This window comes from Gasterosteus aculeatus, chromosome 17 (genome assembly GCF_964276395.1).
Source record: "Gasterosteus aculeatus chromosome 17, fGasAcu3.hap1.1, whole genome shotgun sequence".
NCBI classification, from domain to species: Eukaryota; Metazoa; Chordata; class Actinopteri; order Perciformes; family Gasterosteidae; genus Gasterosteus; species Gasterosteus aculeatus.
In genome coordinates, this window is record NC_135705.1 from 477,730 (window position 1) to 492,643 (window position 14,914).

The 14,914-nt window shown below is 48.5% G+C and overlaps 3 protein-coding genes across 17 annotated transcripts in view; 2 read left to right on the forward strand and 1 right to left on the reverse strand.

The window, feature by feature from the left end:
- The first annotated feature begins 348 nt into the window (after window positions 1-348).
- On the forward strand, window positions 349-3,592 carry sec13 (SEC13 homolog, nuclear pore and COPII coat complex component). Of its 2 annotated transcripts, XM_078092646.1 has the most exons (10): window positions 372-506; window positions 696-740; window positions 1,212-1,327; window positions 1,464-1,615; window positions 1,717-1,850; window positions 1,932-2,065; window positions 2,323-2,443; window positions 2,691-2,837; window positions 3,056-3,181; window positions 3,212-3,592. In XM_078092646.1, the coding sequence occupies exons 1-9, from the start codon at window positions 504-506 to the stop codon at window positions 3,164-3,166; spliced, it is 963 nt and encodes a 320-aa protein (XP_077948772.1). In that variant the 5' UTR covers window positions 372-503; the 3' UTR covers window positions 3,167-3,181; window positions 3,212-3,592. The 2 variants fall into 2 exon arrangements, with proteins under 2 accessions (XP_040059899.1, XP_077948772.1); XM_040203965.2 differs by having other exon boundaries at window positions 349-506; window positions 3,056-3,592.
- A 613-nt stretch (window positions 3,593-4,205) lies between these two features.
- LOC120834632 (keratin, type II cytoskeletal 8) lies at window positions 4,206-10,308 on the forward strand. Of its 2 annotated transcripts, XM_040202714.2 has the most exons (10): window positions 4,206-4,651; window positions 5,878-6,086; window positions 6,808-6,868; window positions 7,029-7,124; window positions 7,313-7,477; window positions 7,640-7,765; window positions 7,924-8,067; window positions 8,906-8,982; window positions 9,277-9,323; window positions 9,531-10,308. In XM_040202714.2, the coding sequence occupies exons 1-10, from the start codon at window positions 4,349-4,351 to the stop codon at window positions 9,635-9,637; spliced, it is 1,335 nt and encodes a 444-aa protein (XP_040058648.2). In that variant the 5' UTR covers window positions 4,206-4,348; the 3' UTR covers window positions 9,638-10,308. The 2 variants fall into 2 exon arrangements, with proteins under 2 accessions (XP_040058648.2, XP_077948769.1); XM_078092643.1 differs by lacking the exon at window positions 9,277-9,323 and having other exon boundaries at window positions 4,208-4,651.
- A 65-nt stretch (window positions 10,309-10,373) lies between these two features.
- Window positions 10,374-14,914, reverse strand: part of dock3 (dedicator of cytokinesis 3) — a 42,520-nt gene continuing 37,979 nt past the window's right edge. For 7 of the 13 annotated variants that reach the window (XM_078092604.1, XM_078092603.1, XM_078092602.1 and 4 more), the window contains 7 exons: window positions 14,427-14,568; window positions 14,204-14,285; window positions 14,015-14,130; window positions 13,673-13,760; window positions 13,446-13,562; window positions 13,064-13,149; window positions 10,374-12,566 (listed from right to left, as the gene is read on the reverse strand). In XM_078092604.1, coding sequence (XP_077948730.1) covers window positions 11,925-12,566; window positions 13,064-13,149; window positions 13,446-13,562; window positions 13,673-13,760; window positions 14,015-14,130; window positions 14,204-14,285; window positions 14,427-14,568 — 1,273 coding nt within the window. In that variant the 3' untranslated portion in view covers window positions 10,374-11,924. The remainder of the gene's footprint in view (window positions 12,567-13,063; window positions 13,150-13,445; window positions 13,563-13,672; window positions 13,761-14,014; window positions 14,131-14,203; window positions 14,286-14,426; window positions 14,569-14,914) is intronic. The other 6 variants (XM_078092605.1, XM_078092601.1, XM_078092600.1 and 3 more) reach the window with 4 other exon arrangements.

The following is a 14,914-nucleotide window of genomic DNA, read 5'->3' on the forward strand; positions in this document are numbered from 1 at the left end:
ACCGGAACACTAGTGCAATAATAGATTGTATATCACCTTACACACACACACTTATCAGACGGCTTCAGTTACCAATTACACACACATTTATCAGAAGGCTTCAGTTACCAATTACTTTGTAGATTTAGATTTTAAATAAACAAAAAAGATTGTACATATATATATATAGTATATTCAGATTCTAGATTGATTGTATTCTTAGTACTACTTTGACATAAGTAAAAAGCTCAATACTTTGTACAGGTGGTGGTTAAGTTATTACGTGTAATGCAGCATTGTATTCTTTATTTTATGCCTCTGTATATTAGATTTGTATTTATCGCTTTGCGGAACCTTTGTTCAGTCGTTCGTGGGTTTCTGCCGGTAGAAACAGTCGTTGCACCGGTTCTTGGAAGTGGCCGGAAGTGCCTTCTTGTTGCCACGTCGGAATAGTTGTTGAAGGTTTATTCATTCACAAGATAATAACAAGTGTTATTGTTTGGTTTTGTGCTGTAGCCGCAATTATGGTGAGTTTAATAACGTTTGATTTAATACCTAAATAGAACCGGTTGCTGGTATTTAAACTGTCTTTTCACGTTTAAACCTCTGTCGTGTTAGCTGACAGGCTAATAGCAGAGAGCTAATCCTTAAAATATGTATAATCGTCTGTATTTCTGGGTCTTTATCATGCCGGTTCATTCATTTTCATGTTCCAGGTTTCTGTCATCAACACGGTGGACACCTCTCACGAGGATATGATTGTGAGTGTTATTTATTTTAGCCCCAACTAGCAGATCGTTAAAGCTAACGTTAGCATCAGCTACTCTGACTTCACTTTGTGAAATCAACCTCCTCAAAGTACTGTTATAGTATGAGTACTAATACCATGGATTTGAAATACTATGTTACAGTATAAGTACTAATAGCACACTGTAAAAGCACTAATGTCCTGCTGTTAAATTACTCCTACGGTATAAATGGTAAAAACACATAATTGTAAGTAAGTGAATAACCGTTTAAACCCCGTTTAAAAGAGAAGCTCTTGTAGTTACTTTACATATTTTACATGTTTATTGATTTTGGGATGCGTCCGGTCATAACTTTGTAGCCAAGTGTATACATACATACATACATACATACATACATGCATACATGCATACATGCATACATACATGCATACATGCATACATACATGCGTGTGAAAACAAATTCATGGTTTCTCTTTGCTGCAGCACGATGCCCAGATGGATTACTACGGAACTCGACTCGCCACCTGCTCCTCCGATCGCACCGTGAAGATCTTCGACGTGAGGAACGGAGGTCAGATCCTGGTGGCCGACCTCAGAGGGTGAGAGACCGCCGTAACCATGGTAACATCGAGGGAATACTTTCCTTTTCTGATTTGGGTAGGGAAAACCTCTCACCAGTTGTATGACGTCATCACAACTAAGTGTGTGCGTGTGTGTGTGTGTGTGTGTGTGTAGCCACGAGGGCCCCGTGTGGCAGGTGGCGTGGGCTCACCCCATGTACGGCAACGTTCTGGCCTCCTGCTCCTACGACCGCAAAGTGATTGTGTGGAAGGAGGAGAACGGGTCCTGGGACAAGATGTACGAGTACTGTGGCCACGAGTCATCAGGTGACTGCTTCCTGTGGACCTGGTGTCTACTTCCTGTGAGCTCCTTTAGCTTCTGTCCCGTCCAATCCTCGTTATTAGCGTACCTGTTGTGTCCTTTGCAGTGAACTCGGTCTGCTGGGGTCCCTACGACTTCGGCCTCCTGCTGGCCTGCGGCAGCTCGGACGGAGCTATCTCCCTCCTCACGTTTACCGGAGATCAGCAGTGGGACGTGAAGAAGATCAGCAATGCGCACACCGTGAGTTAGAGCCCGCTTTCATTTGCACCACCGCGCCACGTGTCCCTCGGCCCTAAATGCCCCCGACCTCGCTGTCCACAGATTGGCTGCAACGCGGTGAGTTGGGCCCCCGCCGTGGTGCCCGGGAGCCTCATCGACCAGCCGACGGGTCAGAAGCCAAACTGCGTGAAGCGCTTCGTGTCCGGAGGCTGCGACAACCTGGTGAAGCTCTGGAAGTGAGTCCGCTTCCTCATGCGGCTGTCGTTAGTTGTTGTTAGTTGTTGTGTGCACCAAAAGTGAAGAAGTTCAAATATATATTCTACATTCTATTCTTCTTTTATTGATGGTTGGGTTGCATTGTGGGTAATGTAGCCATCAGGATTTGACAGTGAAGAATGACGTTTTTTTAGACAACGTTAGAGAGAAATATCAGATTCATTATTGTAGTGTCCTTGATGGTTACCTGTCACTCATTGTCTGCTCCCGCCTCCAGAGAGGAGGACGGCCAATGGAAGGAGGACCAGAAGCTGGAGGCTCACAGCGATTGGGTGAGAGACGTCGGCTGGGCTCCTTCCATCGGTCTGCCCACCAGCACCATCGCCAGCTGCTCTCAGGTCAGTGTTGTGTCATTAGGCCACGCCCAAAGATTCATCAAAGTCACGAGGCTTGATTGGAACGGCCCCTTCTGCTTGGGAAGGTTCCTCACTGAGTGAAAGGAAGTCGTGTATTGGCGCCATGATAAGAGCTGTTGATTTCTCTTACGCTAAGGAAAAGAGCTTCAATGCTTCCTTACTTTGCTTGTGTATGAAGCCTGCCGGCCCAAATGTCAGGACCTTGACCTCTGCCACCCCCCCGCTGTAGGACGGCCGTGTCTTCATCTGGACGTGTGACGACCCGGCGGGGAACACGTGGACGGCCAAGCTGCTGCACAAGTTCAACGACGTGGTGTGGCACGTCAGCTGGTCCATCACGGGGAACATCCTGGCTGTGTCCGGGGGGGACAACAAGGTGGGGACATATTGGACACCACAAGTACAGACTAATCGACACTTCCTGTAGATTGTTTTAGAAAATGATTGACTAAAGTCGCTAAATGTGTAAATATATTTTTTCCTGTGCGGGTCTCGTGATCATGTGACGGTGGGTTGTGGGTTGTTTGGCGGCAGCGTTGTCACGGTAACGTCTACCTGAGCTCCGCCCCTGTGACGTCTGTTCTTCCCCCCCAGGTGACGCTGTGGAAGGAGTCGATGGATGGCCAGTGGGCGTGTATCAGTGACGTCAGCAAGGGGCAGGGCGCCGTGTCGGCCATCACGGACACACAGCAGAACGAGCAGTGACCCTCGGGGGATGAGGTCATCGCGCAGTGACTCTCGGGGGATGAGGTCATCGCGCAGTGACTCTCGGGGGATGAGGTCATCGCGCAGTGACCCTCGGGATCCTCGTTGGTGTGACGATGACATCACGAGCTTTGTTCAGATCATCGTTTTGTGGAGGAAAGAAACCGTCAGACGTGACAACGTTAATCAACACAAACTTTGTTCCAGTCGGACGAGTCTCCCTGTGTGCGTCATCTCCCATGATGCATTGCTCCTGACACATTCCGAAGCCATTCAGGGTCAAGTCCTCAACTCCAGAAAGTACATTGAATAAGTCATTAATGATTGATTGAGTAAACTATTGACTCCCACTATTCTCACCACAGAACCTGCTTTCATAATAGTAATTCTTATTTGATTTGTAATTAAATACATGTTTAAACTAAACTTTCCTCTGGTCCTTTTTAATTCAGTTTGACTTTGATCTGTTGAATCATGCAACAGAGGATGAGGATGGCGGACATGCTGACGTTGTTATCGCCGTGGCTACGAGCCAACTGATGAATTAAACATTTGGAATACTTTCACATTATCTCCAAAAATAAGACTCATAAAATTCACGTCCTTTGACTCCCTGTCGTCATGGCGACTGCAGCGCCACCGTTCTTGGTCCTCTGAGATGCTTCTGGTTGGGTGAAAGAAGATCAAACACGACAACCTAATTATTGTTTAATCTCTCTTGGGTCTTTGTTCACGTCCGCACCACAAAGGAAGTAATAAAACTTATTTCAAATTGAGTTATTCACTTTCTAACAGCATTCGATATTTAATGTAATATGATAACCGAGTTTAATTACGATTCTTTAAATTCTAGTTATGAATATTTTAAGAATAATAATGTACTACCTGCTCAGGTACTTTGTATACTTCCTGCTCAGGTAACTTGTTGTGTCTTCTAATATTCATGAGCACTGGTCATCTGACACCACCTCTTTCCTCCACCTCCACTGACTCCACCCTGTGGAGGTATAAAAGCCTCGGGTCACCTGAGCGTCTCACTGTGTTCTGATATCTCACCTGTTCGCTCTCACTGAAGATCTTCATCGCCGGTTCTCCATTTCTCCGTCTCTGCCTTCACACCCGCAACTCTCTCCTCCACCTTTCAGTGTTTCTTTCTCTCCTCCACCTTTTCTTTTCTCCACCATGAGCCTGAGTCGCACCAAGCGAATCAGCTCGGGATCCTCGGTGCGCAGCGGGGGGTTCGGGGGGGGCTCCGGTAGGCCGAGCAGCTTTGGCGGCGTCTCCCTGAGCGGGGGCTCCATGTACGGGGGGGCCTCCGGGCCTCATCGTGGCTCGGGGGGGGGCCCACTGGCCGCGCTGTCCGTCAACAGGAGCCTGCTGGCCCCCCTCGACCTGGAGATTGACCCCCGCCTGAGCACCAGCAGGGCCCTCGAGAAGGAGCAGATCAAGAGCCTCAACAACCGCTTCGCCACCTTCATCGACAAGGTCACCATTTATGTTTTATGATCAATACGGTCAGACTGATCAGATTATTATGGATCAATCCAACTCCTCCCATTACTATGTACAGTACACATATGTATCTATGTACATATACGTGTATATATGTGCATCTATGTGTATATATGTGCATATGTATATAGTACGTGTATGTATTTGTCCTCCTGAAGGACACTGGCGATGGAGACGTGGATGTGAATATGTGGATATCGATGTCTCTCCTCTCCGTTCTCACGGAGTCAGTGTCGCTTTCACAAAGGAGTCATTGTTGACTCCTCACGGAGACGGGGTCACCTCCTTTGTGCTCCTCTGGGGCGGAGCTACTTATTGAGGAGGGAGGACAGGTAAGGAGATGTGTGAGGAGGAGAGAGAGGAGAGAGGAGGAGAGTCGTCCTTCACTCCTCCTTCATTCTAGCTACTAAAGCCAGAGGCCTGCAGTTAGACGTGTAATCTGACCCCACTGACCCCTCTAAAGACCCCCGGGCTCAGAGGGTATCTGATGTCCCATCCAGCTGTAACCGATGAACCGGGTCCCACCCGTTGGCTCAAAGGGAGCAGGCTTTGGGGGGCAGGAGATAAAGACAGGCGATGATGTCGTTGACCTGGAACGATGAAATGAGAGGAAGATGATTGACGATGACGACGGAGCCCTTCAGGAGTTGTTTGTGCCATTTTATGCCCCTTTTTGGTTAATTACAGTAATCAAGTCAATTTATTGCTACATACGTTATTTACAGTAGATATGTTAAAAAGTTATTAATATTATTAATGCTATTTAATGTTATTCATAATAATAATTATTAATGTTATTAATGCTGATATTATTGCTGCTATCAATGCAATTAACGCTATAAACACTACTTATGCTATTAATATAAACGCTATTCACGCTATTGACTCTATTAACGCTATAATGCTATCTACGCTATTAAGATCTGAGATTACAATTCATCATTTATCATTTTATAAGCATGTATAAACCATAAAAACATGAACAATGAGGAACATGATTGTTAAGTTCTGTTAAAACATGCAAAACAAATAAATAATGAATAATTATTGAAGACAAAATGATGCTGTTAGACAATAAAAACAACCTAAAGAGACCTAAAATCATGCAGATTATGTAGAACATTTAGATCCATGCAAGGAGGTGATGGTTCTGTCATACGGTCCATCAGAGGATATTTGTATTCCTTCTCCTCCTCCAGGTGCGTTTCCTGGAGCAGCAGAACAAGATGCTGGAGACCAAGCTGGAGCTGCTGCAGGGTCACGGGGTCGGCCGGTCCAACGTGGAGCCCCTCTTCGAGGCCTACATGGCGGGTCTAAGGCGCCAGATGGACCTGGTCAACAACGACAGGAGCAAGCTGGATGGGGAGCTGAGGAACATGCAGGGCCTGGTGGAGGACTACAAGCACAAGTAGGACGAGTCAGGGGCGTGACTACAAGCACGAGGAGGTGGAGTCAGGGGCGTGACTACAAGCACAAGGAGGTGGAGTCAGGGGCGGGACTACAAGCACAAGGAGATGGAGTCAGGGGCGGGACTACAAGCACAAGTAGGTGGAGTCAGGGGCGGGACTACAAGCAGGAGGAGGCGGAGTCAGGGGCGGGACTACAAGCACAAGTAGGACGAGTCAGGGGCAGGACTACAAGCAGGAGGAGGTGGAGTCAGGGGCGGGACTACAAGCACGAGGAGGCGGAGTCAGGGGCAGGACTACAAGCACGAGGAGGCGGAGTCAGGGGCAGGACTACAAGCACGAGGAGGCGGAGTCAGGGGCAGGACTACAAGCACGAGGAGGCGGAGTCAGGCGCGGGACAAAAAGCACGAGTAGGCGACAAGTGGGCAGATTCAGAGTGCGATCCCGACGGCGTCTTCTCTCCGTTATCAAATCAGCCAATAGCGCCATTCGCATTCGCTGTGCTCCTGTTAGCATCATGCACAGATAGTAGAGGGATGTAGCTTCACCTCGCTCTCTGCTCGCCATCTTTCTCCTAATGTTGATGTTGTTGTTGTTGTTGGTAGTGGTGAAGCGGTCAAGCGGAAATGGCTGCATCACAACTAGTTGTAATGAAAACAGCGCCACCTATCGTATCAGATATGACACGCTTTCGTAACACACTGAGTGTGTCTTTGTGTCCAGATATGAGGACGAGATCAACAAAAGGAACAACCTGGAGAACGACTTTGTGATCCTGAAGAAGGTCAGAACGCACACATGTATATACCCTCAAACATCATGACATACATGACCTCCAGAGGATCAACTCGTCAACATGTTAAGAACTCTGAGGCTTTGGAGGATATTAGCATGAGCCGCCCAATGGTAGCACGCCTTGTCTCAGTGAGTCCCCCTTTGCTTAGGACGTGGACTCAGCCTATCTGGTGAAGGCCGACCTGGAGGACAAAGTTGGAGCTCTGACCGACGAAATCAACTTCCTGCGTAACGTCTATGAGGAGGTAATTCGTCCCCTTGTCGCCCAGATGTGTCTGTCAGAAGCAACCTTTTTGCAATTCTCCCAATAGCAAAGTCATCCGTAGTGGATTTGGCCCGCGGGCCGCGAGTTTGACACCTGTGCTTTAAATAATAGATAATTAGATGCATTAGTTAATCCCTTATATGTGTATGCGTGTCTAAAACATACCAGGAGCTGCGTGAGCTGCACGCCGGCATCAAGGACACGTCGGTCGTGGTGCAGATGGATAACAGCCGCAGCCTCAACATGGAGAGCATCGTGGCCGAGGTCAAGGCGCAGTACGAGGAGGTCGCGGCCCGCAGCCGGGAGGAGGCCGAGGCCTGGTACAAGAGCAGGGTGAGCAGGGGGGAGTCATATTGTTACATGCTAATGCTGTTGTGTTGTGTATTGGTGTCTCATTAGTGGCTCATAAGCAGCGCTGCTGGTTCTTTCCTAAAACGATGTGGGTTTTATTTGTAAAACTTGAATCTGAAGTATCTTTATTTCATATTTCTGCAGTTCGACCAGATGTCGGTGCAGGCGAGTCAGTACGGAGACGAGCTCCGTGTGGTGAAGGCCGAGGTCGCGGAGGTCAACCGGCTGATCGCACGCCTGCAAAGCGAGATAGAGGCGGTCAAAGCTCAGGTGGGTCCATCAATTAGATCCTATAAGATCCTCATTCAAGATCATTTAAATCCCTTTAGATCATTAAAAAATATTTAGAATATTTCTACAAATCTTAAAAAATCGTTCTAGATCATTTTAGATGGTATATTCAATATGCCCCTCCCCCACCCCCCTAGCGTGGCGGTCTGGAGAACCAGCTAACTGAGGCCGAGGAACGAGGAGAGCTGGCTGTGAAAGAAGCCAAAGCTCGGACCAGAGACCTGGAGGAAGCTCTGCAGAGAGCCAAGCAGGACATGGCCCGACAGCTCCGAGAGTACCAGGTGAGTATTACCTGAGTAGACAGGGCACACATGAGGTCATGTCCAGGTCTCCTTCAGGTGTAAGCTAAAGCTGCATTCTGTGTAGTGACCAGCAGGGGGCGACTCCTCTGCTCCCATAGACGTCTATGAGGAAATGACTCTACTTCTCTGTAGTGACCAGCAGGGGGCGACTCCTCTGCTCCCATAGACGTCTATGAGGAAATGACTCTACTTCTCTGTAGTGACCAGCAGGGGGCGACTCCTCTGCTCCCATAGACGTCTATGAGGAAATGACTCTACTTCTCTGTAGTGACCAGCAGGGGGCGACTCCTCTGCTCCCATAGACGTCTATGAGGAAATGACTCTACTTCTCTGCAGTGACCAGCAGGGGGCGACTCCTCTGCTCCCATAGACGTCTATGAGGAAATGACTCTACTTCTCTGTAGTGACCAGCAGGGGGCGACTCCTCTGCTCCCATAGACGTCTATGAGGAAATGACTCTACTTCTCTGTAGTGACCAGCAGGGGGCGACTCCTCTGCTCCCATAGACGTCTATGAGGAAATGACTCAAAGATTTTTATTGTCAGTTACACACGCCCCAACAATGTCAATACACAGGGCGTGTGTAACTGACAATAAAAATCTTTGAATCTCTGGATTTATTCCCTCAGTAAACATTGTAAACATGAGTTTATGTCTCAGTCTCTAGTTTCAAGTCTTCTTCAGCATGATGTTCATTTAGTGACTGATGGTCCATTTAGAGTCCAACAGACCAAAAGGGGAGGGGCGCTTTAGGGCGGGGCTACACGCTGATTGACTGCTGTGGGTCAAGGTCTAAAGTTTTCTTCTTCACCTGAAGGACCTGATGAACCTGAAACTGGCTCTGGATATCGAGATCGCCACCTACAGGAAGCTGCTGGAGGGAGAGGAGGACAGGTGAGAGAAACAGAGAAAGGAGGAGGACAAGTGAGAGCAGGAGAGGAGAGAGGGTGACAGAGGAGGACAGGTGAGGAGGAGAGAAGGGGAAGAGGAGAGAGAGGAGGACAGAGGAGGACAGAGAATAAGAGAGAGGAGGACAGAGGAGGACGGGGGATAAGAGAGAGGAAGAGAGGGGAGGACAGAGGAAAGAAGGACAGGTGAGATGACAAGAGAGGACATGTGAAAGGAGGGTAGAGGAGGTGAGACACATAAAACACCATCACCATGTCTCCGTCTCTTCTTCTCCTTCAGACTTGGACATCAGTCCATCCTGAACATCCAGAGTGTCTCCAGCTACAGTAAGAAACTCCCTCTGGTTGTCATGGGGACATACCTGGCTAGTTAGCAGTGTAGCTAGCTAGCTAGCGCCGCTCTAAACATCTGGCTGTGTTGATCTGAACGATAAAGTCTCTTCTTCTCATTTTAATTTCTTTGATCTAGAATTGCAACATTCTTTATTCCAATTATTGACAAGTTCAAATGTCAACGTCATTATTTGCGTCCAGGTACTAAAAGCACCAACGGTAACCACGGCAACGGTGGCTCCCCCGTCCCGAAGCTGCTGATAAAGACGACGGAGACCAGAGACAGCTCCAGATACAGCTCTCACTGAGACCAGGACCCGGGCCGCTGTGGCGTCCTTCACGTAGAACCTCGTCATACTTTACAGTAAATGTCAGATACATTTATGCTAAATTTAGATTCATCTGACAAATACAGGAGAAACGATCAATTACTCTGATTAACTGGCAGTTTTTGTGTGTAATCTCTATCTATCAGTAACATTTATGTATTAATCTTTAGCCAATGTTTGTTTTTACAGACCAAACAACAGTTGATTTATTAGTTAAAGTAAAAACCCTCTTCAGCATTAACGCCAGAGGAATACTAATCCACTGACAGATGATAGAAATTAAACTGTCAGTTTAAATATACTGAAATACTTCTGAAGTAACATCCAACTGTACCAGAGTATTTTTACTGTGTGGTTTGAGTACTTTTACTGCAGTAACAGAGTACTCTACTCAAAATAGACACACATCAGGTATTCACCTGTGTGTGTGTGTGATTTAATTATTAGGTTCATTACTTTTATTTACTGTTGCATAACGATCCTCTAAATGCAGGAAATGAAGTAGAAACATTGTTTCTGATATAATTCAGCATAAAGAGGCGTTAATGTGCTTAAAGTCTCCAGTCTTTGAGTTAATAAAATGTACAACGATCAGAATGTATATTCAATATAAAAACGATTAAAGTCAGAACTGTGTGTGATGTAGAAAAGGCTAAAGTACAGTAAGTACACTACAGAGTACTTCTTCCTCACATCAACATAAGAATCATATGTGAGTCAATAAAACAACATGGTTTAATGTCGTTAATCATAAATCCACAACACAGCAGGTTTCTTAGTGAGTGGGAAAACAAAAGGGGATATTTACATCTAGCGTGAAACACGTGACACTTAATAAACATGCTAACACCACCAGGACTTAATACACGGGAACATCCATCAGCACCGTCAAATAAAAGCCCGAACAATCGGAATCATTCAACCAGGCGGCTTTTCTCCGTCCACACGGGTTCTTCTTCACGCATTCAGTGAGTGACAGCCGACCAATCAGAGCGCTCCTCTCTCCCTCCATCCTCCAATCAGTCTGCTGCTTATTAAATATGAAACGATTATTAGGCCCAGCTCGTAACTCCTCCCCATGAGATCCGGCTTTCTGATTGGACGATTCCACTTTAGCATCATTTGGAGTTCAAACCGACTGTTCCTTTTATTTTGTCCACTTCTCCATGCATATCAGTGAGCGTGTCGAATAAAATCTGAATATTATAAGTTGTTGAATAAAGTCAGTGCTCATCGTGCTGACAGAGGGATCGTTGTGAGGCCACAACAACAACAACAACAGCAAAACAATAGTTCTTGTAAATGATCGGTACATTTCTCCCCTTCGGGATTAAACCACATTGAAACATTAGTAATAAATAAAGCGTCGGCCGTAACCTGAAAACGGCTCATCTTCAACTTTTGATGGATGAAAACGTGTTTTAACCTAAACGTTAAATATTCATGCCATTTATTTATTTCTCATTAAAACAGAGGTGAAGGAAATAAACAGGAAGTAACCATCATTGCCTCATCCAAAAAATAGAATCGTAGATCCTGAGCCTCCCACAAAGGTTAAAGGTCACCGGCTCCTTCTCTGGGCACAGTGAGAACAACACGATTCCAGCAAGTCTTTGAACGCATCATAACTCAAAGGTTCACATTTGTAAAAAACAACCCAAAAGTGATTCATCTTCATACAAAGAACCGTAAAGTACTGCAACCTTCAGTGGAAAACACGTACAAAATGTACAGCAACGCTTTCTTTAAAAAATAGCAATCAAAGTGAATATTTATTATTTTCTCCGTTTAAATATCGAGTGTTTGTCTTGCATATTTCTACCTTCACCCACGCGTAAAAAGGATTAAATATAAATGCATCGTATACTTCTATGTGTTGTGTTACATGTACAAAAAACGGCTTCGGCGCGGCGTTTGATTGGCCGTTGAGGATTCATCGCTCCATCGGCTCCGTAATCACCAAATCGTGTAGAATCCATTTTTAGTGTAAACATCTTCAGAGGAAACGAGGCGCTTTGATTCTAAACCTTGTGATTGATTCACGTTATCAATGAAATAGAGACCGAACGCTTTCCGTTGTTTACAAATACCGACGTTAGATTTTTTTTATTTAACAGAAACTCATCGGACGCGATGAGCTCGTCAGAAGAAAACTTGTCCTAAGAATCTTCGATTGGTTTGGATGTTGGAGCACGATGACCCCGGGGGGAGGGGCTTACGTCAACCCCGCCCCCCTCTGAGAGTTCAGCCGCGCCCCTAGAGGCGCTCACTCCTCGCGGACGCCGTGCTCCCACGCCACCTTGGCCTGCTCCTCCTTGGTGGCCGCGATGAGGGGCTGGGAGATGTTGCGCGGCGCGGCGGACTGGGGGTCTTCCTGGGGGACACACCCCTCTCTGAGGTAGGGCTTGGGGGGCAGGGCCGGAGGGGGCTCGTGGAGGCTGTAGAGAGGCGGGTTGTGGGGGAGGTAGAGCGGGTGGAAGTGGTGCTGGTGCAGGTGGAGGTGGTAGGGGTGGGGGTGGGGGTGGGGCAGCCCGTCCTGCTGCTGCGCCGGTTGGTGTGAAGGGTGAGAAAGATTCTGGATGCCCGCTGGGGCCCCGCCCCCCGGGGCGGAGTGGCAGGGCGGGGGCTTTACCCCGTCCGGGCCCTCGGGCTCGGAGGCGCCGTACCTGAAGGGCTGGTAGGGCGGGTCCAGGTCCTGTTGGTCGGTGGTCCAGGCCTGGCAGGCGGGGGCGGACTCTAGGGTGTCCGTGTGGCTGGCGGGGGGGTCGGAGGAGGAGGTGGCGCCGCCAAAGGTGCTCTCGCCCAGGGAGGAGACGCCGGAGCTGGCGCTGCCCGACAGGGTGGAGCTACTGCCATCCATGATGGACTGCAGACTGGTGGGCGAAGCAGGTATAGGATGCAGGGGGGACTGCAGAGAGAGGGGGGGGTTAATCGTGTTCTCCTCAGTGGACCATGATGTCATGATGCAACGAGGGGAGACGCTGATGGAGAGACGGAAGAAATGTCTCGATAACAAGTTAGTACGTTCTAACCAGCTGATGACATCATCAGCCCCTCGTCTCATCTGGATGATTATTATTTTATGTTGGGGTTTCCAGAGAAGATGAAGAAGAAACCACAAACAGGAAGGAGATTAACGTACTTGCTTCCCTCTTCGTTTCTTTGTTGGTTTCTTTATCTTTGGATTCATGGTCTTTAAATGAAGATTTATTCCTCATCATTAAGTCCTCAAACTATGGACGCTAAGATAGTGAAGGTTCTTTCTTCAGGACAGCAGACGGACTAACCAGGACCAGAGGAGGAGGAGGAGAGGGAGGAAGAGGACAACGAGGAGGAGGAGGAGGAGGAGGAGGAGGAGGAAGAGGACAACGAGGAGGAGGAGGAGGAGGAAGAGGAGCAGGGTACCTTTCTTAAGGAGCGCGCAGGGAGAGCTGGAGGGAGGTCGCTGACCTGGTGGTGGAAAGCGTCAAAGTGCATCGACAGGTGTTGGCCTACAGGGGGAGACACAGCAGGACGGACTGAGAGGAGCACACACACCTCAGACCAGAGGAGAAGAGGGGGGGGGAGGAGGAGGAGAGGGGGGGGTGGAGGAGGAGGAGGTGTTTCTAAAGGTTCACTGAATAAAATCTTCTGTCCTTAAAGTATCAAGTCACGTTTTCTCTGATTATTGATTATAAGAATAGTTTAGTAACTATCAAAGTTCTCACAGACAACAACTAGAAAAAGCAACAAAACAAACAGCTGCAGACACACACACACACACACACACACACACAGTGTGTCCTACCGTGAGCAAGGTTGCGTGGAGGAACTGGAGGCGGCATGACTCCGCCCACATGAGACAGGAAGGGGAGGGCTTCTCTGGTACCACTGTCCAAGCTCCAGCTACTGGGAGTGGTTAGCACTGGACGAGGAGGGGAGGAGAGGAGGCGAGGAGAAAGGAGGAGAAGGAGACGTTACATCACTGCATGGTTCCAACTGTACGTAGGTCAGAATGAGTGCGTGACCTCTCACCTTTCTCAGCCACGGACAGGTTGGGGTCGCTGCAGGGTTTGCACGGACCAATCACCTGGTGGAACAGGGCCCGCTGGAGGTTGGTTGGCTGAAGAACAAGACAAACGTTGCTATGACTTGTGGGTAATTCCACCAGTCAGGTGACGGCAAAAGATGACCTCCGCCCGTCTTCCTAACCACTATTCAAGGAAAGAGGGTTAGGAGGGTTCGTAAGGTAGGAAAGGACGCAGTGCTTAGGGGACACAACTCCACTTCCACGTGAGGAAGCTTCCTAAGCTAACCGATCCCGATGGTCCCTCTGACCCCTGAACCTGAGTGTGTAGATGGTGTAACCCCCCGTACCTGGCCGTCGCTGACGTTGGTGTACATGGCGCTGCTCGGCCTGTCGCGGTGCGGCGGCAGCAGCATCAGCATCTCTCGGTTGTGGCGGTATTTGTCGGGAAGAGACGGAGAGCCGACTGAGAGAGGGAGGAGTCAGAGTCAGACAACAATGAACATCCACCTGTCTGTCACGTGGTCTGAACGGCTCACCTCTGAAGCCGGGGGGGGCGGAGTTTGTCATCTGAGAGGGTGCCGAGTGGGTGGAGCTGAGGCTGGAGGAGGAGGGGCTTGCCTGCAGACGAGGACAGATGTAAGAAACAAAGAATGAATACGTGTTACATGCATTGATCTTTAGTAGTGGATTGATTGGTTGGGTACCCGTCATATATTGACTATTGGGTGGAGCGTATTTATGCATATTTCATGACTCCACCTGCATGCGGTAGAAGTCCTCCGGATGCTCCATCACGACTCCGTCAGCCAGGATCAGAAGGCTGCCAACGTTTCCTGACTCACTGCGGTTATGAGAGGACAGAGAGGAGGACGAGCGAACCGGAGTCAAAACGGCTACGGGACTGAGGGGGGGGGACCGGGGGGACCGGGGGGACCAGGGGGACCAGGAGGACCAGGGGGGACATGCAGAGTATAACCGAAAATAGAAAAACAACCAAAATGTTCATTTGCGAACAAGAGAGATGCAGGAGATAAAAGAAAAGCTCATGCATGAGACAATGAGGAGAGAGACAGAGACAGAGAGAGAGGGAGAGACAGACAGAGAGAGACAGACAGAGAGAGGGAGAGACAGAGACAGAGAGGGACAGAGACAGACAGAGAGAGGGAGAGACAGAGACAGAGAGGGACAGAGACAGACAGAGAGAGGGAGAGACAGACAGAGAGAGACAGACAGAGACAGACAGAGAC